Source organism: Pogoniulus pusillus, chromosome Z (genome assembly GCF_015220805.1).
Source record: "Pogoniulus pusillus isolate bPogPus1 chromosome Z, bPogPus1.pri, whole genome shotgun sequence".
In the NCBI taxonomy this organism is placed as follows: domain Eukaryota; kingdom Metazoa; phylum Chordata; class Aves; order Piciformes; family Lybiidae; genus Pogoniulus; species Pogoniulus pusillus.
This window is the reverse complement of record NC_087309.1, coordinates 11,616,897-11,644,840: the sequence shown is the minus strand read 5'-3', so window position 1 is coordinate 11,644,840 and position 27,944 is coordinate 11,616,897. Positions and strand designations below refer to the sequence as shown.

The 27,944-nt window shown below is 41.9% G+C and overlaps 1 protein-coding gene across 1 annotated transcript in view; it reads right to left on the bottom strand.

The window, feature by feature from the left end:
* Positions 1-2,937: 2,937 nt before the first annotated feature.
* GOLPH3 (golgi phosphoprotein 3) overlaps positions 2,938-27,944 on the bottom strand; it is a 48,754-nt gene continuing 23,747 nt past the window's right edge. Inside the window, exons 2-4 of the mRNA XM_064139999.1 lie at positions 24,483-24,614; positions 9,804-9,918; positions 2,938-6,754 (exon numbers count right to left, since the gene is read on the bottom strand). Coding sequence (XP_063996069.1) covers positions 6,330-6,754; positions 9,804-9,918; positions 24,483-24,614 — 672 coding nt within the window. The 3' untranslated portion in view covers positions 2,938-6,329. The remainder of the gene's footprint in view (positions 6,755-9,803; positions 9,919-24,482; positions 24,615-27,944) is intronic.

The following is a 27,944-nucleotide window of genomic DNA, read 5'->3' as shown; positions in this document are numbered from 1 at the left end:
CGGGGGTGGGTCTGACCCTTACTCCAGGTGTAGTGTTTAGCCCACTCCTAATTCCTGTCTAGCCCCCTATGAAAACAGAGGCAGCTGGGGTTGTTTAGCCTGGAGGAGGCTCAGGGTGACCTCCTTGCTGTCTACAACTACCTGAAGGGAGGTTGTAGCCAGGTGGGAGTTGGTCTCTTCTGCCAGGCAACCGGCAACAGAACAACACCACAGCCTCAAGTTGTGCCAGGGCAGGTATAGGCTGGATGTTAGGAGGAAGTTCTTCACAGAGAGTGATTGGCATTGGAATGGGCTGCCCAGGGAGGTGGTGGAGTCACCATCCCTGGAGGTGTTGAAGAAAAGCCTGGATGAGGCACTTAGTGCCATTGTCTAGTTCATTGGCCAGGGCTGGGTGCTAGGTTGGACTGGATGATGTTGGAGGTCTCTTCCAACCTGGTTGATTCTATGATTCCTGTTTCATGCTCTCCTGCCCTGCCTCCCTGCCTGACAACACCATCTTCCCGTTTCCTGCTGCTCTTTGTTTTACTATGTGGCCATCAGTGCACAAGGTGGAAAACCCATTGCCAGATTTTTTTTAATCTTGTTTTCCCTTCCCTGTACCTCTTTTGCAACTTCTCTACCTCAAATACCTTTTATTTATTGTTAAAGTTTCCTCTTTCAACTTCCAAATCAAAGTGAGACTATTTATTTGGGTGTGTTTTACCTTTTCCTCTCTACATCTAATTCCTTTTTATTTTTCGTTTGCAAACAGGGGAGGGAAGGCAGGGAAAGGCATCCCGTGATTTGCTATTGGCTCTATTACTTATATTTGAATCTCTGGGAAATTTAAACTAGAACTGAGACAAATAGCATCCTCAGGAATCTTAGACCTTTCCAGGAGGACCAGTGTGACTTCTGCCCTGTCATAGCTGAAGTGGGTTACTGCGGCATTGCTGCTTGGAGAAATGATCTGATTCTGTTAAACCCCTTCTGCAAGTCCTCTGCGTACAAGGTCTAAGATTCTCTATGGTGTGTAGGCATTGTTCTGTTCAGCATTGAAAAACTTACACAGGACTTAGCCAAATTTTATTTTCAGAAGTGACTGAGGTCCTCAGGAGCTAAAGGAGTCTGAGCAGGATTTTAAAAGCTGTTTGAGAGATTATTTGGTTTCATTTGAGCAGACAGGAAACAAAAGAAGACCTATAAGGACACCCTGACAGTAGCAAAGAAAGCTTGTGAACTGCCAGGCCTTCCACTTTACAAACACCAAAGCCTTCTCCTAACACCTGCTTTCAAAATCAGCCCCAGGACAAAAGAATAATAAAAGGCAGGATTTCAATAAATGTACAAAATGAAGGGGCAAATGATGATGAGTGCTGATGGGACTGGTGCATTAAATGTTGGAACCCCTTTTTGAGCAGACATCAGATGCACTAGATAGAACAGAACTGAATGACACTGGGAGTTAGGAAAGCAAACATGAAAAACTAGACTAATTTTTGTCTATTTTGCCAGGAAAACAACTTATGTGATCACATTCTAAATAAGAGTCTGTTTCTTTTCCCATTTCCCCTCTTTTAACTAAGTTAAATGAAAGTAAAGAAACCTTTCAAATAATTTGTCTACAAGATCCATAAGAATAAACAGACAAACAGAGAAGATGCCTTTTGGAGATGCAGCATGAAGTCAACTGTTTTTAACAAGCAGAGGCTGAAGGGGGAAATTACTCTTGTATATAATACTGTCACTGTAGGAGTAGCTTGAGCAGGAGACAGCAAGTCCAAGAGCACTGGCTCAGGAACAAGACATACTTTCTTAAAGAACTGGCAAAAATCACCATCCTCAGCTGGAAGTTCTGCCTGCCACATGAACAGCAGCTTTCTTTTGAAGCAAGTAAAGAGCAGTTTCAAGGTAAACTAGCATCGGTTTTGTTCACTTTAACAAACCATGTGTCATAAGCTGTGGCTGGTGGCCAGCTGCTTCAGTTGAGACACCAAGGCAGACAGTACTGACAAATGTGTGTGATGGAGATTCCTTGAGGCATCCTCAGGGAATAAGAGGGGAAAGTGACTCTTGAGGACAAGGTAACAGAGTCAAGCTCAAGTTGGCAGTAAAGCAGAGAACAAAAAGAAGTAATAGAAGGCAAGAGTGGAAACACATCTAAGGCTGGAAATCAGTACGCTGTTCACAGGCACCAGAAAGGAGAACACCAAGCAAGAGAAGAGAGAAATTGCATTGACCAAAGTCAAGAGAGTGAAAAGCCAAACAACTAATCATTTTTAAGTACTGGCAGGTGGTGGTGCTGCTGCTGGTGGTCGCAAGCCAAATGCGTTTCTTGCTCTATTCTGCTGTCTGAGGACACAGCTTTTTTGTCATTGTTTCTACAAAAGCTCTTTCTCCTCCATTGTCAGAAGGCTTTTCTTACCATCAGCTTTTCATAGACTCCACACTGCTGCTTTTTAAGCCGGAAAAAAACAAGACCAAATGTGAGGAAACTCCAGATCTTATTAACATAGGTAGCAACTTCCCAATTCAAAGGTCCCCTCCTCCTAAAGGCCACCTCCTACATACTCTTGAGATCATGTTTTGTTTCACACAAAACTCTCGAGAGCATCTACTTTCCTAATTAAACTGTTGTATACATTAAGCATTACCACAGAACAAACCTAGTTATCTTTTTCAAGAAATCTGTACTTCTCTGGAACTGGAAACCCCCTTCTGTATTTAAAGATAGACGGACAATAGGGGAAACTAGGATGTAACAGGATTTGACTGCCTTAAGTGTCTGAAGTCCAGCTGACTTCTTCAAAAATCTTAACAGTTCTATTTTCAAAACTGGTGATGACCAGAGTCTCAAGAAAAACTGGAAATTAGTTAGCATATACATATATATATATGTATGTATGAACTCATTTAGGTATTGCATGCATATGATACACAGTAACCATTTGCAGCCCACAGCTTGAAAGGGTGCTTTATTTTGTTTCAGTACAGATTCAGTCCAGTTCACAGAGAACACATCAGTTAATACATATCTTTGTAGGAGAAATGGGCATGAACGCAAGCACTCAGTCACCAGGCTTTTATAGGCAATTGATGCAGCTCTTTGCCTTGAAAGCATCGTGTACGGCAGGAAGGTTTCACTAACATCCCTTACAGGAGCACTGTAACATTCTTTTACAAACACAAGAGAGGAGGATGTAAATTTCAAGGACTGTAAAACTACATATATACACTACTTGAGAGTTTAGCTTTCAAAATCTGGTTTGACATCAACTTCAAAGTTTGTTTCAAAAGACTGTGTCCCTGAATAATATACATCCTTCCTTGAGGCACATGCTCAGGTTCAGGCTACAGATAGCAGTCTTTGCTTCAAGCAGCCACTGAGAGATCAGGACTTGGAGCAGACAAAATTGTCTGAAAACCAGGTCTCCATGAGCTGCAGCAGCAGCTCACAGGAGGAAGGGTACCTGAATCTCAGCAGAACAAAGCAGTTTCCAACATTTAACTGTTTTATTAGAACCTGAAATAGCAACAAAGGCAAGGATGTTGGCTAAATCAGTTCCTGTTAATCTACCAAACTCATCTTCCTTGTAATACGTAAGGTCTGGTAGCACTCATGTGGCTTTGGTTTTTTAAAGCATGACATAAGACCCAAGACTCCAAAAGTTCATCCCCTGCATCCAGGCTTACACCAGGTAATCTAGCAAAAGACATTACCACTATTCACAAAACCGTCATTACCTACATTAGAGCTCTTTGACACAACTCCCCAGCCATAGAGGCTCTATGTTGAACAAAATAAAGATGATAAATACTGTTGGCAGTTATTTTCTATATTGGGGGTGAGGAAGAATAGACCACAAAACCCCAAATTCTCTGTCTGGGGGAAATTAAAAGTGTGATTTCTTTTTAATCATGTTGGCTGTGAGGGTGACAAAAATCACAGTACTTTGTACAACCTAACATGAAACCAGCAGGAACATGGAAAATATTCTCAGCATGAAGATGAGAGGACAGAAAAGGAACTATGAAAGACACTTTTGGTCTAAAGCATATTTCAAAGCCATTTAATGTTCTGTGCACTTCACTTGCTCCTGAATACTCTGTTTTCTGATCTGTAAACCTAATTACTTATCCTCTCAGAAAGCAAAGTAGTGAGTTAGAGATACTATTGAGTACATAAGCTATTCTGTAAATTGTCAAATGTAAGAGCAACACAGCAACTTAATTTTACCTCCACTTAAATCACATTTTGAGATGTTTAAAAAGATGTTAACAGTTCATGCCCAAGCTCCTCAAAGTATTTAATACAGCATCTTACAACTGAGAGTTTCTATTTTCTTTTTTATTTGTAAACTTAAAGAGTTCAAAATATCTTACAATATGCTTTTAACTTCATTTCTCTAAAGAAACAGCATTTAAGAACTGAAAGAACAGTGTGCCATTAAATGTTAAGGACCATAGTTTAAAAACCTTTAGTAAAAAATGGTTATATTGGTATGATGAATTTAAGCTGTATTTTGAAGTCAACTACTTAAGTGTCTATATGGTTGAAAAAGAAGTGTAAAATTGGAAGTCCAGTCACAGATGAGGCTGTAGAGTTGTGCTCAAGAGAGAAGTCTACACACAACAGGCACAGATGCACACTCACAAGCTAACTCTGAGTGATTTGCGATCAGCAGATCTGAGCAATGTTGCTGATTAGGTCAGTTTGATATAAACTCTTCCTTTCTAATAAGAAGGATATTAACTAAAGCTTTCAGTTAAGCAATAAAACATTTCTAATTAGCAACAAAAAATAAAAATTACATGCTTGCTCTGATTCAGGCACTTTCAAGATCATAGTTTATTTACTGTAGGTAAAAAGCTAGTATACAGATTAAGGGATCCCTTAAATTTCAACTCTACAGTTATACACCATCTAGTATTCTTGCTCTGAATATTAACCAAAGAAGTTTCTAAACACCTGTAAGCCCCATTGTAAATCTGCATTGTGATGAGGAAAGAAAAATATAGAAATCAATGTTCTTTTGTTTTTTTCAATGTATATTATTTACACTGTGAAACCAATGGGAGGTAACAAGCACTGGCAAAGTGGCAACAAATTTTAAAAAGCCAAAGATTTATATATAGATTTTTGCTTACAGTAGTGTGCTAATCAGCGTAATTGTATAGATAAATAAAATATAGCAGAGCATCCCATTACAGAAATCTTAATTGTCTGGAGGCATTACTTGCTAACTGTTCACATGCAACACCTGCTAGGAATGACTTTTTGTTTCTGAAGTGTAAAGTAAATTGACGTTTAAGAGACAAACATTAACTTGTGTGCAAAACTGAAGACTGCACTCAAGAATTGTACTGGTCATGAGCACCGTCCATACAGGAGGGGGGGGGGAAAAACCGTACAAACAGTGATAGAAAACGGTTTCTTTCAGTACACTAATTATCAAAGGCAATGCATAGACTGAGAATACCTGAAACACTGGCAACAAACAGCTTTCAGATAAACATGCTTTACAGGAGGCCTTTCCATCAAACGGCAATGGCTAACAGCAAATAAGGGGCATCAGGTGTACAACTAAGTAGATCTTGCAAAATACTAAGATGGGGCAGCAGTTAATATACATTTGAACGATATATACAGTACAATGGAATGTATCTCATCCCCAAATTGGTTTGTGAAACAATTGGACCTTTCTACACTAGCCATACGTCTCAGCTATTGTTCTAACAAAAATATAAGTGCACGAGAGACTTGTATGTAAAGTAAGATTTAAAGGGCATCTAACAGGAACTACTGACAGAGCTGTTTAATGGCATTTCTGTTTTGAAAGTAATTTTGTTAGATGTAACTGAAATGACATCTATGTATAAAATGTCCTGACAGACACTTCAACGTGGAGCTTTGGTGATTTAAAAAGGCCCTTTTTGATTTGTGATGAAGTACTGATGCATGCACATATCTGTGCCAGCTGAGACTAGTGCTCCAGCTGCATGCGTATTCCCTCCTTGAGGTGCTCTCCATGTTAAAGCACTTCAATAACAATACAATGAAAAATAGATTAAACAAAGTATTTCAGATAACTCAAACTGAATAGGAAATGGAATGCCAATATGGCAGGAAAACGTTTTTCTGTTGTTTTTAAACAGGAAGGTTTCCTGCATCAGCAGAATCCTGTATAGAGATACACAGAGAAGGAGGGAATACACCACTTTTAATTCCCATTAAACAAGAGCCAATTCATCATGTGAGAAGGTACAAATTACAGAAAATATGGATAGTCAATAGAAGAGGAACAATTGCTTCACATGAAAGAACAGAGAATGCTTCAGTCTGAATGCCGTTATTTTGTGAAAGCTGCTACAACAGCCCACAGCACCTCATTCGTGTTGGCTTTCATACATTCAACCTCAGGGTCTAAATCCAGAAGCTGACGCACTCTCTTTGTGGCTAGATCATACTGCTCATCCAAAAGAGGGGCAAAAGCGTTCTCCAGAACATCTGAGGCATGGGCTAAATAAACAAGTGCTAGCAAGCGCTTGTCCATGCGGTGAGGGTCATTCACCCATTTGTCAAGAACTGCTTCTTGAACCTTCTTGATGAGGCGCTGTTTGATATTGTTGTTGGTGAGAGGGTGTGTAGTCATGTCAAAAAGAAGGAAGTTCTGTTTCTCTGTTGTCAATACACCTTTCTCAACTAGATTTTTAGCTAACCGTTCACGGACATTTCTTAGTTGATAGTGCAACTTCAAAGGGTTCCATGTTTCACCTAAAAGGCAAGGAAAAAAACCCAAGTCAGGTGAGCTGTCAAATTCATATAACTGACTATTACACCAACACACTGTGCTGTCAGCAATCCTCTCATATCTGACCTACACAGAAATTAAGCATAGAGACAGAGACCATGAAAGCCTTCTTGGAGGCACTTCAGTGTACATTTGAAGTTTGGATAAAACACTCTCTGAGCCATGCTATGGTTAAGTACATGACAATTAAGCAGTTTTGTACTAAAGATAAAAGAAAAATAAACCCCAAACTCAAACAAGTCATGAAAAATGAAAAAGGCATTTACTTTTAATAATAAAAATAAGCATCCCCTCCAGTCTTGGCATGTCTGCTTCCAGCCTTTTACTATTTTGGAGGTTGGAAGAAGCATCAATGGCATGTTTTGTGCTACAGAGACAAGCTAATGCACAGCTACCCAATAGCATTTCTTTTTTAGTTCAGGTTTTGATTCTTCTTTCCCTTCCTGCCCTGACCAGGTGATACAGTGGCCACACATTGTGTGGAGTGCATGCACACAGAGGCTTTAATGTTTTTATTAAAATTATTCTAATGAATTCTGTTAAGGCAGGAGACCTTCAGAGTGTGTTAATGTGAGTACATAGAGGAGGGAGCTTAAAAGGCACAAAATCAGCAGCAAAAGCTACTGATAAAGCCAACATTGTTAAGCACTGAGAAATGTGACCTCTGGAGATCTTTGGGTCCAACCACCCTGCCATAGCTGGACCATAGAGTCTAGCTCAGGTCACTTAAGAACACATCCAGACAGGTCCTGAAAATCTCCAGAGAAGGAGACTCCACAACCTCTCTGGGGAGCCTGTTCCAGTGCTCTGTGACCCTTACAGTAAAGAAGTTCTTCCTCATGTTGAGGTGGAACTTTCCGCGCTGCTGTTTACATCCATTGTCACTTGCCCTATTACAGGGCACAAATGAGCAGAGGCTATCCCTGTCCCTTCCTGACACCCAGCCCTCAGATACTTATGTACATTTATTAGATCCTCTATAATCCACACTTCATGGAACGTGGCTCTCCAGTTTGACCAGGAATGAAACTATCACACACTCCCACCAAAAGGAGTAGTTTCCTTAACAATATTTCACAGAGCAAAGGCTATTTAGTCCTAGAGTTTGATACATTTGTTAAGTGGACGTCACTATTTTGTAGTAAAAATCAGTACTGTGGTGACACCTTGTGACCAATTCCCTCAATTACAGTCACGTGTTTACCCAAACACAAGATAGATCTTTGCTACATGTACAGAAGACTTGACATTTTGATCCAAGCTTCTGTATTCACTACGCTTACTTTCCTTAGAGGTATCTTAGAAACAGCATGAGTCTGGCACACACATCACCTTGCACGTCCACATAAGTATTTCCATGATGGCTTGGACGTCAGTGTATGGTAACTCCAAGAAGCATTCTTCACATCACAGATAATTACAGCTAAAGTAGCTAAAGGCACTAAGGCAAAATTCTAAAAAAACTTTTTTAAAAAAAAAAAAACAAACAACCAAAACATAAAAATATTTTTATTCAAAAGCCAGTCTTTTAAACCATGGGAAATTCAAAACCCTAATGCCATCCAAGAACTAGTAACTAATAACCATAAGTAAAAATGATTGATTCAAATCTTAGCCACAGCACCGACAATAACTATCTTCCCAGAGCCAAAGCTCAGTAGGTCAGGAAAACCTTTACTTAACTCAAAGAAAACCTACAACATTGTTCATTTATTAGCTGACCTTTTTTGAATCGGCAGTAACTTGATGTGCCCCACACTGGGAAAGAAGGTGAAATGTCAGCACAAATTACGCATTTAGGACAAGTAAAATGAATTGTTTTTGCAGGATGCAAAATCTGAAGTAGAGCCGAGCAAGAACTGAACTGCACAGCAGCATACTGACAAGAATTGCTGTTTTCCCTTGTCTCCCCTCCCTGCCTGACAGACAAGAAGCAAAGGAGAAGAGATGGCAAGGACAGGAGTACAAACTGATGTGCAGGAAAGGCTGTTTAAGGAGATACAGGTCAAATGGAAAGAACATAATGAAAACAAGTAAGAAGAAAGGGAAAGGCAAGAGATTTTGCTCATTTTTAAAACTCTTATCATCTGTTACAAGTAACAGATTTAGATAGATAACTTCAAGTCTCATTACCCTCTACCCAGAGTCACATTGTTGACAAAACAGTGGGGTTCTTTCCTGCACTCTTTGCACAACAGCTCTGATCTACTCCAAAGAAGCTGCATTTTATGTATTTTGTAAAAACAGCCAAACCCTGGTGATGAATTCTGGCTATAGAAAAAAGAAAAATCCAACAAAACAATAAAAGCACACTACCTGTTAAAAGATGGCTACTGTTAATTTCACCTTAATTTATGTATCCTGAGGATGCAACTGTTGGTGACATAGATGGAAATGCTAACTGCAGCTGTAAAGATAAAATGTAATTGCCCTTTTTTCCCCCCACTAGCTCTCCAGGAAGAGCTGTGTGCAAAGGACTTACACTGCTGACTTAGATACAAAAATTTGAGTATTTGAAAATATTTACTACAATTCTCCTATTAATGGAAAAACAGAACTCCTGACTGACTCATTGTTTCTTTATGATTTATAGATGTGAAACATGAGGATGATTTGGCTGAGTGGTGAACTTCTTATCTCCTTTCTTTATAAAAAATTCTGAATACTAGATCTACATGCCTACATTCCAAACTTCCACTGTCATTTCCAATTACAGAGACAGTTACTTGTGTCTCCAGGGTGCAGCCCTAATTTACTTCAGTCTATGGAAGACACCTCTTCCACAGAGTTGAGATGTCCTCTGACACTTCCATGCTGTACCAAGTCAAAAGGAGCAGTTACTTATATATGATTAAAGGCTACAATCAACCAAAGACTACCCTAGAGGACAGAATAAGCAATATTTTTGCATACTTCCTCCAAATAAACCTTATAGTGTAATCTCTAGTGATGCCAGAAAATTAGCTTTATTGAGAAGAAAAAAAGCCCAAATACATTAGGTCCAAGGCTTACCACTAAGCAGTTCAATCCAATTTTGTACCGTTTCGGGAGGCTGAGTCTCTTTTATGTGTTTCAGAGCTTCATCTAGAAGAACATCCCCTGTAGGAGCATCTGACTTGCAAATCACCTAGGACAGAATAAAATGCAGACAGTGTGTTTTGACTTCATTCATATATCATGAACATCCATTGATAAAAACTAGGAAAAATATACCTGATAGAACAAGGAAGAATATTAAAAATAAAATAAAACCAAACCCACCTCTAAGACTATGCAACTTTAAAATAACACACCTAGTTGTTTGAAAAATCAGACTATATAGGATTTTAATTACAAAACTATGTTAAGACTTAGGTTCTCCTCCCCTCTCTAATCTGCTCTAGTGAGATCATGTCTGGAGTACTATGTCCACCTCTGGGCTCTTGTTGTGGTAGGCCTGATAGGCCCAAAATAGGCTTACACAAGTCCTGCCTTGCCTAGGCATGTTTTTCTGCTCTACCAGAGAGGCAAGCATGGAAAAAGAGGACAAAAGGACACAAAAGAACCTGTAGCCACTAAGTCTGGCCTGCCCAGGGTCCTGTGGTGAGGTACACACACTTAGCTTTTGCCTACCTAGTGCAAGGCCTGTACTCTTCCCAGATTTGGGAGTACATGCTTCACTGTCTCTTTGTAATTCTCTGTTGCCTTCTGCCATAGCAGAAAGAGCTCCTTGAGCCCATCTAGTGGGCAAGCAGTACATTGACTGCAAGCAGCATTTGACCATGGGAATCTTCTCTTCCAGTTCAATTAATGTTTAAATATTTTGCTGGTTATTACTACATCTAGATATTATCCATAGAATGCTTCCATGACCGTGTAAGAACTGAAATACTATTAAAATTAGTGTTGGGAGTGGTAAGAGTTCTCAATACCTACATTAATAAACAATATTCATTTTGGAAAATTATAATCTCACATCAATTAATTTCCCCTCTGCAAGAGCTCGTATTTCAAGAGAGGCAGGGATGCACTAGAGAGTCCAAGGAAGGGCCACAAGGATGACGAAGGGACTGGTACATCTGCCTAGACTTGGAACTGTTTAGAGTGACAGGAGATCATAATATGCTTACAAATATACAAAGGGTGGCTGTCAAGAAGATGAGGCCAATCTCTTTTCAGTGGTGTCCTGTGACAGGACAAGGGACTATGCATACAAACAGGAACAAAGGAAGTTCCACCTCAACAGGAGGAATGACTTTCTTTACTGGGCGAGTGACGGAGCATTGAAACAGGCTGCCCAGAGAAGTGGTGTATCCCTCTCTAGAGATTTACAAAACCTGCCTGGATGTGTTCCTGTGTGGCCTGTCCTAGGTGAACCTGCTTTAGCAGAGGTGTTGGACTTGATCTCCAAAGGTCACTTCAAACTCTTACCCTTCTATGATCCATAACTTAAATTAACCTCAACTGACTGTAACAATAGTACTAAAAACATGCTTAATAACTAAACTTCTCATGAAGATAATCTACTAACCCAGCTAGGTCCTTTACTTTCTCCCCAAAACAAAGTACAGCACAGTGTTAAATTACTCTCTGATGGCAATCTATTTTACTGAGTTTGAGCTCCTCCCTCAAGAAGGCATAGCACAACAAAAATAACTCAAACTAAGATAATAAAATTTAAGAATGAGTGACTGTTTGCTTACCAGTATAAGCAGTTTCCTAAACTACATTTTTTAACATATACAAAAAAAAGAGCACCAAATTAAAATGTACAGATTAAAGTAGGATGTCCCTGCCCCTGACAGGGGGATTGGAACTAGATGATCCTTGTGGTCCCTTCCAACCCTGACTGATTCTATGATTCTAAGTAGCCAAGTTAATACATTTGAATAAAAGCAAAGTAACAGTTAAATACATTATTCTTTAGGAAAATAAGAATTGATACAGTTTTAAAGCTATTTATGAAAATAACAAAAAATTTAACAGGTTAGCACTTTCTAAGCACTGTGTAAAAAAGCAGTTTACAGAAAAACTAACACATCAACACAATCCCACATACATAGGAAAAAGTAACTGAAAGCTCTTGTTTCTCATAACGCTTCACAGTATTTTGGGGAAGCTCTGAGTACCCTGGTTTCATATTTCTAATAATTCTTATCACAAACAATAGAGGAGTACAACAGGTTATCATGGGTGACACTCAAATGAGTTACAACAGCTTCAATACCAGCAAGATGATCCCAAACTGGACATGTGTACAAAGTCAACAAGACAAAATATAAAGGAAAAATGTTGGAGAGATTCATAGAACAATCTAGACTGGAAGAGACTCTGAAGATCATCTAGTTTCAACCACCCTGTCATGGGCAGGGCCACCCTCCATTAGACCAGGTTCTGTGAGGCCTTACCCACCTGATCCTGGACACCTCCAGGGAGGGTACACCCATGACCTTCCTGGACAACCTGTTCCAATGTCTTACTGGAAAGAATTTATTCCTAATATTCTGTCTAAATCTGACCTCTTCAAGCTTCAATTCATTCCCTCTCATCCTACCATGACAAAGCCCTTATGAATAGTCCCTTCCCAGATTTCTTGTAGGCCCCCGGGTACTAGAAGGCTGATATAAGGTCTTTCCAGAGCCTGCTTTTCTCCAGGCCAAACAGCTCCAACTCTCACAGCCTGTTCCTATAGGAGAGGTACACCAGCCATCTGACCATCTTCAAGGCCTTCCTCTGGACCCATTCCAAAAGTTCAATGTCATTCTTATGCTGTGCACACCAGAACTAGACTGAGTACATGAGGTGGGGTCTCACAAGAGCACAGTAGATAGGGATAACAACCTCACTGGTCCTGTTGGTCACATTACATTTGATGCAGTCCAGGATATGCAGCCTTCTGGGCTGCAAGTGCACACTGCCAGCTCATGTTAATCTTTTCATTAACTGACACCTCAAGGTCCTTCTCCTTCAGCCTGTTCTTGAGCCACTTCTTGCCCAGCCTGTACTCACACTTGGGATTTCCTGAACTCAGGTGCACAACGCTGCTGGACTTGCCTGGGCCCACCTCTCCAGCCTGTCCCAAATCCCTATGGATGCCATCTTCTCCCTCCAGCATGTCAACTGAACCATACATTTGTGTCATCTGCAAATTTACTGAGGGTGCACTCAATTCCACTGTCCATATTGCTCACAAAGAGGTTAAACAGCACCGGTCCCAGTACCAACCATGACTCTGAGTGTGCAGCTTCTCTTCCTGCAAATGGTTTACCCCTCAGGTCCATGCTTTTTCAATTATGGTGACCAGAATGTCTGGCTAGACAATGCCAAATACTTTACACTTTTAGATGACACCAGTTGCTCTTCCCTTATCCACTGATGCTGTAACTCAATCATAAAAGGCCACCAAATTCATCTGGTATGATTTGCCCTTGGTGAAGCCATGCTGTTTATCAACAATCACCCTTTCTTCATTTTCCATATGCTTTTGTAAAGCCTTCAGGATGATAGCCTCATGATCTTGCCAGGAACAGAGGCGAGACTGACACACCTATAGTTTCTGGGATCTTCCTTTTTTCCTTTTTGGAAAAAGAGGACGGATAGATAACATTTTAAAAGTCACTGGCATTCTGCATCTCTAATATGTAACAGCTAGAACACTATTTCCAATTTACATGGTACACATAAAGCACAGATTTTTTTTTAAAACGAAAATCATTAAGAATGAACCAGTCCATGATGCCAGGCTAAAAAGAACAACGTTAGTTTAGATTTTGAAAGGAAGTATAGAAGATATTTTTACAAAGAGGGTAGCAAACAGTATTTCAGAGTATTTACTGAGAAATATAAAAGATGACCATGAAATCTGAAAATACAGAAGATGCAGGATATACAGTTCAGAACTCAGGGAACTGCTGAATTGCATTCAGTGGAGAATTTTAAGACTAAGCATGTAACAGTGAGGGACCAGAGAAACCTCGTTATCTGTTACTGCATCAGGATTACACTGTTTCTTGAAATACTGTCCATGACTCCATTTTGGAGTGCTAGAAATCACTCTAACCATAAAAACTGGAATTTTGATTCTAAGAACATAACTATATTTTAATACTGATAACCTGTACTTGAAACTAAGACCGCAAAAGTCACTGAATGGTCTGGGATGGAAGCAACATCTGAAGGTCACCTAGAGCAAACACCTCCTGCAGTCAGCAGGGACATCCTCAACTAGACGAGGCTGCCCGAAGTCCCAGTCCCATTGAGCCTCAATGTGCCTATATCCCTACGATTTACAAGCTTGCACCACAGCAGTACTCAAAAACTCCATTAACCACATAAATGATATCTACCAGTATTATTGACAAATTCTGAAGTTTTTGCACTTTCTGTATTTACACAGGTGCATACTTCAAGTTAGGTTTTTAAGATGCTAGATTGTGGCTATGAATAGCCACCTTTCAGATATTCCCTTGAGTAAGAGTCTAGTCTACTTATTTTTATTTCCTTCTTAGAACTCCAGTAGTATTTTAGTTTCTTTGAAGTGTCCCATATGATTAGTTTCATAGTAACCGTAAGATAACTCCAGCCTATTGCAATTAGTGTCCTACTACTCACTAAGACGTGAAGTCATCTTTTGGATCTATTTTTAAAGAAATCAAGCAAACAAACCTCATCTGAAGATACAAAAACACATTTAAGTGTAGGACATTCGTAAGGGTTGTTTTTCAGTTTGATTTGTTATTTTAGTTTGTTTTGGAGGATGGAGGCTTTTTGTTGTTGTTGTGCCCTTTTTGGGAGGGGGAGGAAAGAGACTGTTTGCCTTTTTTTTTTTTTTTTTTAATTTAGAAATCAGCTTTCCTTACTTATTTGGGTTTGAGATACTTTTCTGTACCACTGAAAAGAAATTAGCCTGACTGTAAGGCACCATGACAGTATGGGCCTCAAAACTTGAGCATTTAGGGGAAAGAACTGTAAGGACTATCATAGATGTCCCTCGTTCAAATCGACTGAGACCTCTTAAGTTCTTGTGAAGTCACAAGGCACAGTGACTGCGTTTCTAAGTTTATTGTTCCCTGCAGTAAGGCCTACAGCACTGCATTTTCACTGCACAGATTGTATTATCCCTGTCTCAAACAGGCAACAACAGAAACCCACCTATCTCCTTCTTCAAGATCTGCTCTTTCCTGAAGTATTTTCTGGTGATGGCTACTTGGCTAACTCTCTTCGCCTCCATAAAAGTACAGGAATAGCGGGAAATCAAGTGGGTGGGGGCTCCTTTGAAGTGAATCAACACAGAAAATGCAGCATCCACATGGAGGATTTTCTCCCTTTTTAACAGAGGACCCAAGGTAGAGAAAGACGCTCAGATCTTGGCTTTTCAGAGATGATGGCGCTTAGGCTTTTAGTACAAAATCTTTCTCTTAAATTTTCAGGGATTTATAAGGTACTATACTTGCCTTTTATCTAACCATTAAAGAAAATGTCATTATACTTAATTTTCATTTTCCACCATGCAGCTTTGCAATTAACCAATGCCAAAGATTAAGGACTTTTTGGCACTGATTTTTAAGTGGATTTAAAGAATCACAGAATTGTTTTGGTTGGAAGAAACCTCCAAGACCATTGAGTTCAAGTGTCAATCTAACACCACCATGGCCAAACCCATACAGAGCACAGATCAACTCAAGACTACTAAAATGAATTCTGAACAGCCAAGGTTGCATCCAAGGGAAAAACAACCACCAGCCACAGACAGTATGTCCCAGCACAAAAGGCAGGAGAAGTATGGCCAGAGGCACCACAACAGCTCCTGGCAAGAGGTGGCCATGAGTGCAAGCATCCTGCAGCCAGTGCGGAAGCATGAGGCAGTGATTAGGGAGTGGAAGAGAGGGTGGGATTAGGCCTGTTAAAGGGATCAGATGCTTCTGAGGAGAGCATGTGGGATTGCTGATGTTATATTCACTTTGATTACTGTTCTCTCTTTTTCCATAAAACCCATTCTCCAGAGCCTCTCTGTACCTGCCTGAGATAGAAAGAGTGGCAGGAGGTAGCAGGAAACAGAACCAAAGAGCTGCCAAAATACCACTGATCCTCAAATCAGATCCACCTAGTTTCAAGGACAACAAGCCATCCCCAGTCCTCCATCATCTCTAGCACTCCGGCACTCAAGGAAGGCCATTGCCCTGGCACCTGCCCCATGGCAAGTAGCCTCATGGTGGGACAGACAGGATTCAGACATGGCTCTATGCAGAAAGCAGCAATGACCTTTACTGCTCTGTCCTCCAGCCACCCGCCCTGGGGCTTCAGCGGGTGCTTCACCTGCTCTAAACCACATGTCCCCATGCATCCCACTGTTTCTTTCTCAGAGATCCACCAGGATGCAGACTCTTCATACTCAAAGGGAGAGCAGAGAATACTGAGGGGCACCAGGTAAAAGGTCTAAAATATTTCAAAGTAGACGACATCCATCAATCTTCCGTTATTCAGTGGTGAAAGAGTCATGAAATTGTTTAGGTTGGGAAAAACCTTTAAGATCAAGTCCAACCACTAGCCCAGTGCTGCAGATCACCACAAGAAAACTAAACCTAGATGACTTTTCAATCCGTCCAGGGATGGGGACTCTGCCGCTGCCATGAGTAGCCTGTTCCAGGCCTTTAGAAGCATTTCAGGGAAGAAACTGTTACTCATATCAAACTCAAGACCTCTCCTGGTGCATCTTGAGGGCATTTTCTCTTGTCCTACAACTTGTTAACTGGGAGAAGAGACTGACCCCACCTGGTTCCATCCTTTTTCCAGGGAGTTGTTGAGAGTGAGGAGCCTCCTCTTACCCAGGGTGAACAATCCTAGCTCCCTCAGTTACTCCTCATAAGAGCTGTTATCTAGACCCTTTACCAGCTTAGTTGCTCTTCTCTGACACACTCTGTCCAGGAGGACAGTGACCCTGCTCAGAGAGATTCTCAGTTCCTACAGGTTTGTCCTTCAACACAGGTGGGGAAAAGCACAAAAAAATATTTACAGAGTCAGCAGTGCGGTAGATAACTACGTTCTGGTTTATCTTGAGTTATTTCTCTATATATAGGGTGCCCACCTCCTGTATTAAAAACTCTTACTCTGAATATACTCATGCAAAAAAAAAAAAGTGGGGAAAGTCTCCAGAAAGCCATCAACTTCCCACCGCAACTTAATCAAATCTATCATAGAATCACAGAAGCATATAATTGTCAGGGTTGGAAAGGACCTCAAAGACCATCTAGTTCCAATTCCCCTGCCATGGGCACACTAAATCAGGTTGCCCAGAGCCACATTGAGCCTGGCCTTAAAAACATCCAGAGGTGGGGCTTTCACTGCCTTCCTGGGCAACCTGTTCCAGTGTCTCACCATCCTTATGGTGAAGAACTTCTTCCTAACATCTCAAGTCTACCCTCATTGCTGTCTACAACTACCTGAAGGGACATTGTAGCCAGGTGGGGGTTGGCCTCTTCTCCCAGGCAACCAGCAGCAGAACAAGGGGACACAGTCTCAAGTTGTGCCGGGGTAGGTATAGGCTGGATGTTAGGAGGAAGTTCTTCACAGAGAGACTGACTGGCATTGGAACGGGCTGCCTGGGGAGGTGGTGGAGGCACCGTCCCTGGAGGTGTTCAAGAAAAGACTGGATAAGGCACTCAGTGCCATAGTCTAGTTGACTGGATAGGGCTGGGTTGGACTGGATGATCTTGGAGGTCTCTTCCAACCTGGTTGATTCTATGACTCCTCCAGCTTGGATTCATTCCCCCCAGTTTTATCACTACCCAACATCCTAAAAAGTGCCTCCCCAGCTTTCTTGCAGGGCTGCTTCAGATACAGGAAGGCTACAATAAGGTCTCCTCGGAGTCTTCTCTCCAAACTGAACAACCCCAATTCTTTCAGCCTATCTTCACAGGAGGGGTGCTCCAGCCCTCTGATCATCCTCATGGCCCTTCTCTGAACATGTTCCAGCACATTTATATCTTTCTTATAACAGGGACTCCAGAAGTGGATGCAGTACTCCAGGTGCGGTCTCACAAGAGCGGTTTAGAAGGGGAGAATCACCTCCCTTGACCTGCTGGCCACACTTCTCTTTATGCAGGATACAGTTAGCTTTTTGGACTGCAAATGTACACTGTCAGCTCATACAGAACTTCTCACCCACCAGCACCCCTAAGTCCATTTCTCAAAGGCTGCTGCCAAACCAGTCACCATCCAGCCTATATTGGTGCCTGGGATTGCCCTGACGCAGACGCAGGGCCCTGCACTTGGTCTGGTTGAAATCATGACATTGGCAGGGACCCAACTATTTTCCCTTGTTGAAGCCCTGTTGATTGCACCCAATCACCTCTTCATTATTGTTCTGCCTCAGCAGTGCCTCCAGGAGTATCTGCTCCTTGATCTTACTTGTTGTGGAGGTAAGACTGACTGGCCTTAGTTCTCTAAATCGTCCTTCTATCCTTTTTTTAAAATGGTGGTTATGTTTCCTCTTTTCCAGTCAGCAAGGGCTTCACTGGACTGCCATGACTCTTGGAATTCAATAGAGAGCAGCCACAACAATCTCTGTCATCCCTCCTGATTTCCCACAAAAGCCATTCTCCCTCGTCTCACAGGTATTTAAGAGAACAATACTTTCAGTTTCAGGGTTCTCAATTTTACTGCACAGAATCACAGCATGGTGATGGAAGGGACTCTGAGGACCATCCAGTCCAACTCTGCTGCTAAAGCAGGGGTACCCACAGCAGGATACCCTGGATCACAACGTCCAAGAGGGTTTTGAACCCTCCAGAGGAGTCTCCACACCCTTTCTGGACAGCCTGCTCCAGGGTTCTGGCATCCTCACAGCAAAGAAGATTCTCCTCATGTTGAGGTGGAACTTCCTGTGTTCCGGTTTGTGTTCACTGCCCCTTGTCCTGTCACTGGGTACCAATGAAAAGAGCCTGACTCCATCCTCTTAACTCCTGACATTTAGTTCTTGCTGAGCATTGAGACTATCCCCTTTCAGGCTGCTCTTCTCCAGAATAAACAGCCCCAGGCCTCTCAGCCTTTTCCCTCAGAAAAATATTGGACTCTATGCAGTAGTTCTGCTGGGGAGCCCAGAAATGTACTGAGTACTCCAGTTGTGGCTTCACTACAGCACAGCAGAAACAGACACGTTGACCACACTCTTCTTCAGTGCACCACAGGATACGATCGGCATTCTTGGCCATAAGCGCATGTTGCTGGCTTATGGTGAAGGTTTTGCCCACCAGCAGTACCACGGTGCCCTCTGCAGAGCTATTCCCCAGCAAGTCAGCCCCCTCACCTGTACTGGTGCCTGGTGTTGTTCCCACCTAGGTGCAGGACCCTACACCTGCCCTTGTCGAACTTCATGAGGCTTCCCTCTGCCCAGCTCTCCAGCCTGTCCACTAAACAGCAGCACAGCCTGATGGGATGTCAGCCACTCCTCTCAGTTCTGTATTACTGTGGCAGTTTGAGGGAACCCACGTCCACCTTAACAAAACCACAGAGATAGAGGCCCATCCCAGGGGGATGGACCTGCTCCTCCCAGGACATTTTAACACTGTTATTCTAATCTGCATTCCAGCATCACAGCTTAAAAGACAGTGCCTGATTGATCTCTGCCCTGTCTCTTCCCAGCATCTCTTCCTTCCACAGTGCACATTTTTATCTCATGGTTCGTGGGCATGATGGCTGGCAGGGAATGGAGCTGCGTCTCTGGGGAGAGCAGCTTCAGCCTATCCTCAGACCGACTGCGGGTGGAAGGGGTGGAGGATTCTACAAGACCAGTTTGGGCTCAATGAGTTTCATACTTATTCTATCTGATTGCCTTTTGTATATATGCTCTTGTAAATAGAGTTTCTCTTTAAACTTCCAATCAGTGTGCAGTATCCTCATTCTTATTCCTGAAAAGGAGTAAGAGTAATTTCTGTCTTCCAGTCCCAGGTACGCTCATGGCCCCAAACCGGAACAATCATCAGCAAACTGGCTAAGGGTCCACTCTGTCCCTTCATCCAGGTCATTGATGAAGATGTTGAACAAGACTGGACCCAGTACTGTCTCCTAAGAGGTCACTGTGAAATCACTAGAAGCAGGAGTACTGCTCTTGATCTGCAGAATGAACTTAGGTGTGCTCCTGGTCTACACTTTGCTGACTGTAAGTTTCATTATTTGGTTCTAATCAAAAGTCCACTCATGCATGAATCACTCAGAACTGCCAGCTATAAAATACTGACATTAATCCACCAAGGATTTGCTGCTATTTCTCTTGTTTTTCACAGTTCTTAATGATTTAGTTTGCTTTCTGAGGCCGTAAGGCATTAAAAACTACTATTTATTACCTTCAATAACCACCAGTCTTTGAAATTACTTTTTCATACATAAATTCCAATATGCATTTATTTGCCTGTAAAACTGATACCCATAGACAGAACTCCAGAGTGATGCAATGACTACATACTCCTGGCTTTGTTTGGTGGGATTTTGGCAGCAGGGCAGGCACCACTGAGGTTGCTCCTATATGGAGCTTCCAGAAACACTTCTGACTCCACGTTAGACGCACTTCTGTCCAAGGCTCCAAGTCCAGATGGAGACCAGTGGCAAGTGGTGTCCCTCAAGAGGTCCATGCTGGGATCTGTGCTATTTATTATTATTAATGACAGAGACAGTGGGATTGAGGGCACCATCAGCAAGTTTGCAGATGACACCAAACTGCATGGCGGCGTTGACACATCAGAGGGATTGGAGGTCATCCAAAGGGACTTGGACATGCTGGAGAGGTAGGCATAGGTGAATCCCATGAAGTTTAACAAGAGCAAGTGCAGGGTCCTGCACTTGGGACAGAATAATCCTCACGATCAGCACAGGATGAGGGATGAAGTGTCAGAGAGCAGCCTCATGGAAAGGGACTTGGTGGTGCTGGTGTACGAGAAGGTGACTTGCAGCCTAGAAGTCAAATCAGATTCCAGGCTGCATCAAAAGAAGTGTGGCCAGCAGATTCAGAGAGGTGATTCTATCACTTTACTTTGCTCTGGTGAGACCTCACCAGGAGTACTCTGTCTAGTTCTGGAGGCATCTTATAGAAAGGACATGGACCTGATGGAGTGGATACAAAGGAAGGCCACAGAAACGATCAGAGGATTGGAGCAACTCTGCTATGAGGACAGGCTGAGGGAGCTGGCTTGAACAGAAGGGGGCTCCAGGGAGACCTAACAGCTGCCTTCCAGTACTTGAAGGGGGCCTAGAGGAAGGATGGAGACAATCTGCTTACAAAGGTCTGCAGTTACAGAACAAGGAGCAATGGGTTCAAGTTTGAGAAGAGCAGCTTTAGAATGGATGTTAGGAACAAGTTCTTTACTGTGAAGGTGGTGGAGCACTGGAACAGGTTGCCCAGGGAGGTTGTTGAGCGGCCTTCCCTGCAGACACTCACAGTGAGGCTTGACAGGGCCCTGGGTAACCTGGTCTAGTGGAGATGTCCCTGCTGACTGCACAAGGGCCAGACTAGATGCCCTCTAGAGGTCACAGAATCATAGAATCAACCAGGTTGGAAGAGACCTCCAAGATCATCCAGTCCAACCTATCATCCATCCCTATCCAGTCATCTAGACCATGGCACTAAGTGCCTCATCCAGGCTTTTCTTGAATACCTCCAGGGATGGTGACTCCACCACCTCCCTGGGCAGCCCATTCCAATGCCAATGACTCTCTCTGCCAACAACTTCCTCCTAACATCCAGCCTATACTTCCCCAGGCACAACTGTGTCCCCTTGTTCTGTTGCTGGTTGCCTGGGAGAAGAGACCAACACCCACTTGGCTACAGCCTCCCTTCAGGTAGTTGTAGACAGCAATGACGTCACCCCTGAGCCTCCTCTTCTCCAGGCTAAACAACCCCAGCTCCCTCAGCCTCTCCTCATAGGGTTTGTGTTCCAGGCCTTCCACCAGCTTAGTTGCCCTTCTCTGGACACACTCAATGATGTGATTGGTAAATTGCTCGTACTGTTTAAATTAAATTGATACTCATACCCCAAGTCTGTTCTTTGCTCATAACTGTAACTGGTGACCGTGTCCTTCCTGTCTTTTTTTCATCTCTGTGTTTTATTTCTTCCTCCTTATCCCACTAGAGGGAGAAAAGACTGCTTGGTGCATGGTGCTTTGCTGCCAGCTGCGCAGGCTTAAACCATGACACAGGCTTATGAGAATGTGGCACCATAAAATATGGTCAAAAGATTCACTAATATTCATCAAGTCTTTGTTTGCCATTTTCTCAGTCTCATTCTTCTCTCTATAGCATTCAATAATGGATTTAACGCATCTTTATCTTAAGTTTTATCATAGAAACTGCAAAAAATTATCTGTAAAGATACACCTGAGTTGAGGCTTTCAGTGGACATCACTGTATTTAGCAATCTTTTAAGTCAGCTGTATGTCTAAAGCCACAATCAGCTTGTTACAATTCTGTGCTACTTCCCAAATAACTAGGTTCTACCCTCTTCTTGTTCTCTCCTTATTGATTGTGCCAGCAGTCTCACTCAGTCCCCATCTGATGACAAGATCGAGAAAGTGATTTAAGTAGAAACTAAACAGATCAAACCAGTGAATTAGTCTTAAACCACAGAGATTATGTGACAAGGGTGCACAAATACCAGTAACAACCCAAGAGAGACTTCAGTAAGCCTCTCCACAAAGACAGGAATATCCTTGTTAGCTGCAATATGGACTGAAGCCTTAAGTCCTCCCTTCAGACCACAGCTTGAACAGACAAAGATGATTCTCAAATCAAAACTCTCAAGTTTTAAGGAGGTTTTATCTTCCCACAAAATCTGAGGACGGACCCAGTATGAGGAAAAAGAAGGGCTGATCTGAGAGGCAGAAGCTACAGAAAACAGTGCTGCTTGGGGAACTTTAAAGAAATTTCCCTTAAAAACTTGATTTCCAAGTTGAACCTGCTGCTGTTATTCATATCACACTGCAGACATGCCAGCTTTAAAAAGTGAAAGTACTAGCTGGATCGAAGGACTGGGGGGCTTGAAGTTCAATTTGCAACATGGGAGCTTTCTTGTTCCAGTTGCTGCTTCTGGGTTCCAGTATTTGGTTGTTGGCTATTTTCCTACAGGCATGGCAGTGGAACAGGTGGGAGCTGGGTAACTGCTGGTTTTGAGCTTCTGTTTTATGCTGGGTTTTTTTCCCTGTCTTTTCACTCTGCTGCTTCTGCTAATAGGCTAAGCTAAGATAATCATGTATTGTATTATTAGATTAATTGCTAAGGTAATTGTGCACTATACCTCATGTTATAATAAACTCTCTTCTCTTTATTTCAACCCTGAATTTTGTGTGTTACTTTTTCCCCTCACTTGTATTGGGGCAGCAAGCAGGTTAGCCCTTGCACTAATGTGCCATAAGAAAATTTATCCATGGAGGATGGACAACATTTGACCATGTTTTCAATAAGCTTACTTTGAAAATAACCTCCAATGCTGATTAAGTAAAAAGTTTTCAAGCAGTTGACTCAGCACATTTTGTAGAAAAGAAAAACCCAGCAGAAGAAGTAGTAACTTACAGTCTCAACTCTTTAGTGTAACTCAATACAAGACCTTAAAAACATGCCCAAACATCACTGAGTAGAGCAAATTTAACATACTGCTGGCATTCTTAAATGAGATGTGGTTTTGTGTTCTAAGGGGCCTGAAGTACAAGGATCACTTCCTTTCCAGGTATTGCAAGCACAAACTGCAACACAGCACTCACAAGAATTAAACTGATCACAGGATGCACCTGTCAGGCTCTCAGCCATTGCTTTCACTCTCAGTCCACATCTCACCATTATTGCAAAAGCCAGTTCCTTCTGCAGATACAACTGGTGCCACCAGCTCTCAGCAGTAATTGCTGATGCCGCACCCTGGCCAGAGGCACTGCCAACTGTTTGTGCAAGGTTCCCAACAGCAGGAGGAACATGTCAAGGGAACAAACAGCAGAGAACAAGTACAAAAGATTTTTCCAAGTAACTTGAGTTCATCATTTGATCACTTGTCTACATATTGCCTGTATCCAGGGCTAAACTACACCAATTGCTCTATCACCCAATGACCCCTCCACAGCCAGGAAGGCAAAAATCAGGAAAAGGAGAGAAGGCTCATGGGTTAACATAAAAACAGATTTTAAAAACCAGCAAAATAAGTATTAATTCTAATGCAAATATTAAGTATGTGGAGTTATACCCAGCCTGGTGAATGAAATGGGAAGGCAGCCCTCAGGAGCAGTACAACAAGTGAGCCCCTTCAGAGATGAGGATAAGCAGCAGGAGAAGGAAGAGGAAGAGCAGCATGAGTCCTCATCCTCAGCAAATTTCTCCCTTTACAATAAGCACAGTATTTGTGGTATGTGATACACCTGTGAACCATCTTGGGACTACTGCCATGGCTGGTGCCATAGTCATCACTGTCGTGTTCCCAAATCCTATGTCCACTTTAAGCTCCTGGCTAACTCAAAGCTGCTAACAGCCTGCGTACCACGACTGGCCTATGATTCTATCCTAGCGAAACCAGGACAACACTTTTAACTCTGTGTATCCACAACTTAGACTGCTACTCAGAATCCTTATCCCCATGCAAAAGGAAAAGCAAACCAGTCTTTTTGCTGCAATCAGCTGCCCTTTAGAACTACTGTATTGCATCGATCATGACACAAAAGTAAATGTGCTAGTTTTCCTCCACTTACCTTTCTTGTTAATAGACTTTTGCGCCTCATTCCACAAGCCTCTAGCTGAAGACGCCCTCGTAATGCCAATTCAATTAACATACAGCCACGCAATCCTGAGGAGATGCAATCATTCCAGAATGATGTGTAACCCTGTGAAGAACGAAAGGCAGTTATCTTAGATATCTTCATCTCCACATTAACACCAGTAGAAAAAGAAGCTTACTGCATTCTCTAAGTAGTTCTCCTGCCTTTATACACTTCCAAAGTACCCTCACCAGTCAATTACCATTCCTCTACTGAGAACATGGAAGAAGAATAGATTCACTCCCTACTAGTTCTGACACTTAGTCTCTGCTCTTTCAAGAACAGGGAAACATCAGGAAAATGAAACAGTGATATATCCAACACATTTGAAAAGTCATGTCAATTTGGTGAAGTTCCAGCTGTCTGGAAATGGGGAAACACAACCTGCTTCTTCAAAAGTGGAAAAAAGGAAGACACCAGAAACTATAGGCCTGTCAGTCTCCCCTGTGTGCCTGGCAAGATAATGGAGCAGATCACCCTGAAGGCTTTGCAAAAGCATATGGAAAAGCATGAGGTTGAGGGATGGACCACTCACTGGATAAGGAATTCGCTGGATGGCCATACTCAGAGGATTGTGGTCAATGGCTCAATAATCAAGTGTAGACCAGTGGAAAGTGGCATCTCTCAAGGATCAGTACTGAAACCAGAGTAGAAACCTCTTTGTTGGTGATATGAACAGTGGAATTGAATACACCCTCAGCAAGTTTGAGGATGACACCAAGCTGTATTGTTTGGTTGACGTGCTGGAGGAAAGGGATGCTGTTCAGAGACACCTGGACAGGCTGAAGAGTTGGATGCAAGCCAAACTCATGAAGTCAAGCAAGAGCAAGCGCAAGGTCTGATACCTGGGTTGCAGTGATTCCAAGCACAAGTATAGGCTGGGCAAGACGTGGCTGAAGAGCAATCTCAAGGAGAAGGATTTTGCTGTGTCACTTGACAAAAAGCTCAATATGAGCTGGCAATGTGCACTGGCCCAGAAGGCCAAACATATCCTGGGCTGCACCAAAAGCAGTGTGAGAAGTGTTTCTTCCCCTCTACACTGCTCTCATAAGACCCCATCTGGAGTACAGTATCCAGTTCTGGTGTCCCCAGCATAAGGACACTGAACTTTTGTAACAGGTCCAGAGGAGGACCACGAAGATGATCAGAGTGCTTGTGCACCTCCCCTATGGAGACAGGCTGTAAGTGTTTGCACAGCCTGGAGAAGAGAAGGCTCCAGGGAGACCTTGTAGCAGCCTTCCAGCACCTGGAAAGGGGCCTACAAGAAAGCAGATAAGAGACTTTTCACTAGAGTTTTGTAGTGGTAGGACAAGTGGGAATGGACTGAAGCTTGAGGTGGGCAGATTTAGAAGTTCTTTACCCTGAGGGTGGTGAGACACTGGAACAGGTTGCCCAGGGAGGTCATGGGTGCCCCAGCCCTGGAGTTTTTCAAGGTCAGGCTGGATAAGACCTTGAGCAACCTAGTGTCTCTGCCCACAGCACAGTGGTTGGAACTAGATGATCTTCAAAATTCCTTCTAATCCAAGCCATTCTGTGAATATTAATAACTGTGAGATATAAAAGTACAGTCTTTATATAGTCAAAATACACTTACTACATTTTTAGGACCTCAAGAGACTGGCACTACCATCATCAAACAAGCTTATGGAGCCTTCCAGAAAACATTTGGTACTGCCCAAGTATAGAGATACAAGATACACAAAGTCCACAAACCTTACAAACGAGTCCCTAACTAATGTATGCCATTAAATATAGATTTTTCAGAAACTTGGTATTGTTTCCATTTGGCACTTTGCTATTTTCAAGAGCAAAGGTGACCATTACTTCTGTAAAGTCTACAAAAGCTTTGAATCTCTAGAAAGTAATTGCTGAAGTATATCACAGATATCGTGCTGTGTTATTTATTTAAAATGCCATAAATACAAAGTTGGAATGGTATTTGAGAAGTTATCTAATCAGCCTTCTACTCAGAACTGATATTTTGCAAGTATCAGCTACTCTCACAAGTCAGCCATTCGGTAACTGAAGATTTTGATTGGCACTAGACATTTCCTTGCTAAAGAACAAACAAGATATGGTGTAATGTTTGCTTGATTGAAAAAAAAAAAAAGAGAAGAAGGTTACTCCTACATTTTTGTACTTCAAACAACCTCTTTACACAGTATTTTTTAAAAACAAATAACACATACACAAACTAAAAATTTATTCCACAAACTTACTTATGTGGTATGACAAATATATACTACTTTCTATTCACAAAAAGTATTATAACCATTATGCAAATAACCGAAGCAACTTTTCCTTTAGTTTGTTTTAGCAGGGAAAACTGATTTTTTAAATACATGTTTAGCAATGAAGAGACACTAGCTACACTGCTCCTGGCAGCATTTACCACATGTAAGCTCCTCTGCTCCAGCCGTTATTCAACACATATGGTTATGAGCTGTGGGTTGCAAAGAAACACAGGATCATAGGATAACTCAGGTTGGAATGGACACAGGAGATGTCTAATTCAACCTCCTGCTAAAAAAATATTCAGTTATTAAGTCAGGTCAAATTGCTCAGGGTTCTATTCAGGCAAGCCTTTGAAACATCCACAGATTTAGAATGCACAAACATTCATGGATTTTTATTCAAGTGATTGTGGAAGATTGTATTTTTACTATGTGGAACTGTTTGTTCTAGTGGGTTAGATGACATTAAAGTCATGAGAATGCATACTGCATCACCACATTGCAAGTTTGAAGGTGATCCAACAGAGATGGAACATTTCAATACAATGAGATTATACTGCTACCAACGCAGTGAGGGAGATATTTTGTAATACTTAGTGTTCGGCTGAACATCTTTAAACCCATTAAACAGGTCTTTCCAGGTAGTTCAGGTAGATTTACTGATTGGTTTTGGCACTTACTACCAAAACCCTCAGACAAATGAGGAAATGTCACAGAAGGTTAGTTTAGCACACAGCAACAGTCTAAAATATGATTTAAATTAACTCAGACTTTCTGATGTAACTGAAAATGAGCAGAAGATGATATTTCTCTTCAACACTGCAAACAGCTTCTTGATACCTATTTTAAATGGCATAAACCATAACTAGAAAAGGGTGCATAAAAGAGCAACAATAATGTTCAGTATTATAAAGCCACTGCCCGTTAAAAAGGCTACAGATGTACAGCAAGGAAAAGGAGTTCAGAGAATAATAATAGATGGAGTGGGAGAATAGCAATATGGAATCATGTACTATTTGCACAGAAAACAATTCTTTTCTTTTTTCCACAGACATGGACTAAAAGGTGGTAAATAGTGAGCTCAATGTGTTAGAACATCACATCAAGTTCTTTTCGATGTTTCTGTTAAACTGTTTTAACAGAGAAGCAATTTTTTTTAAAA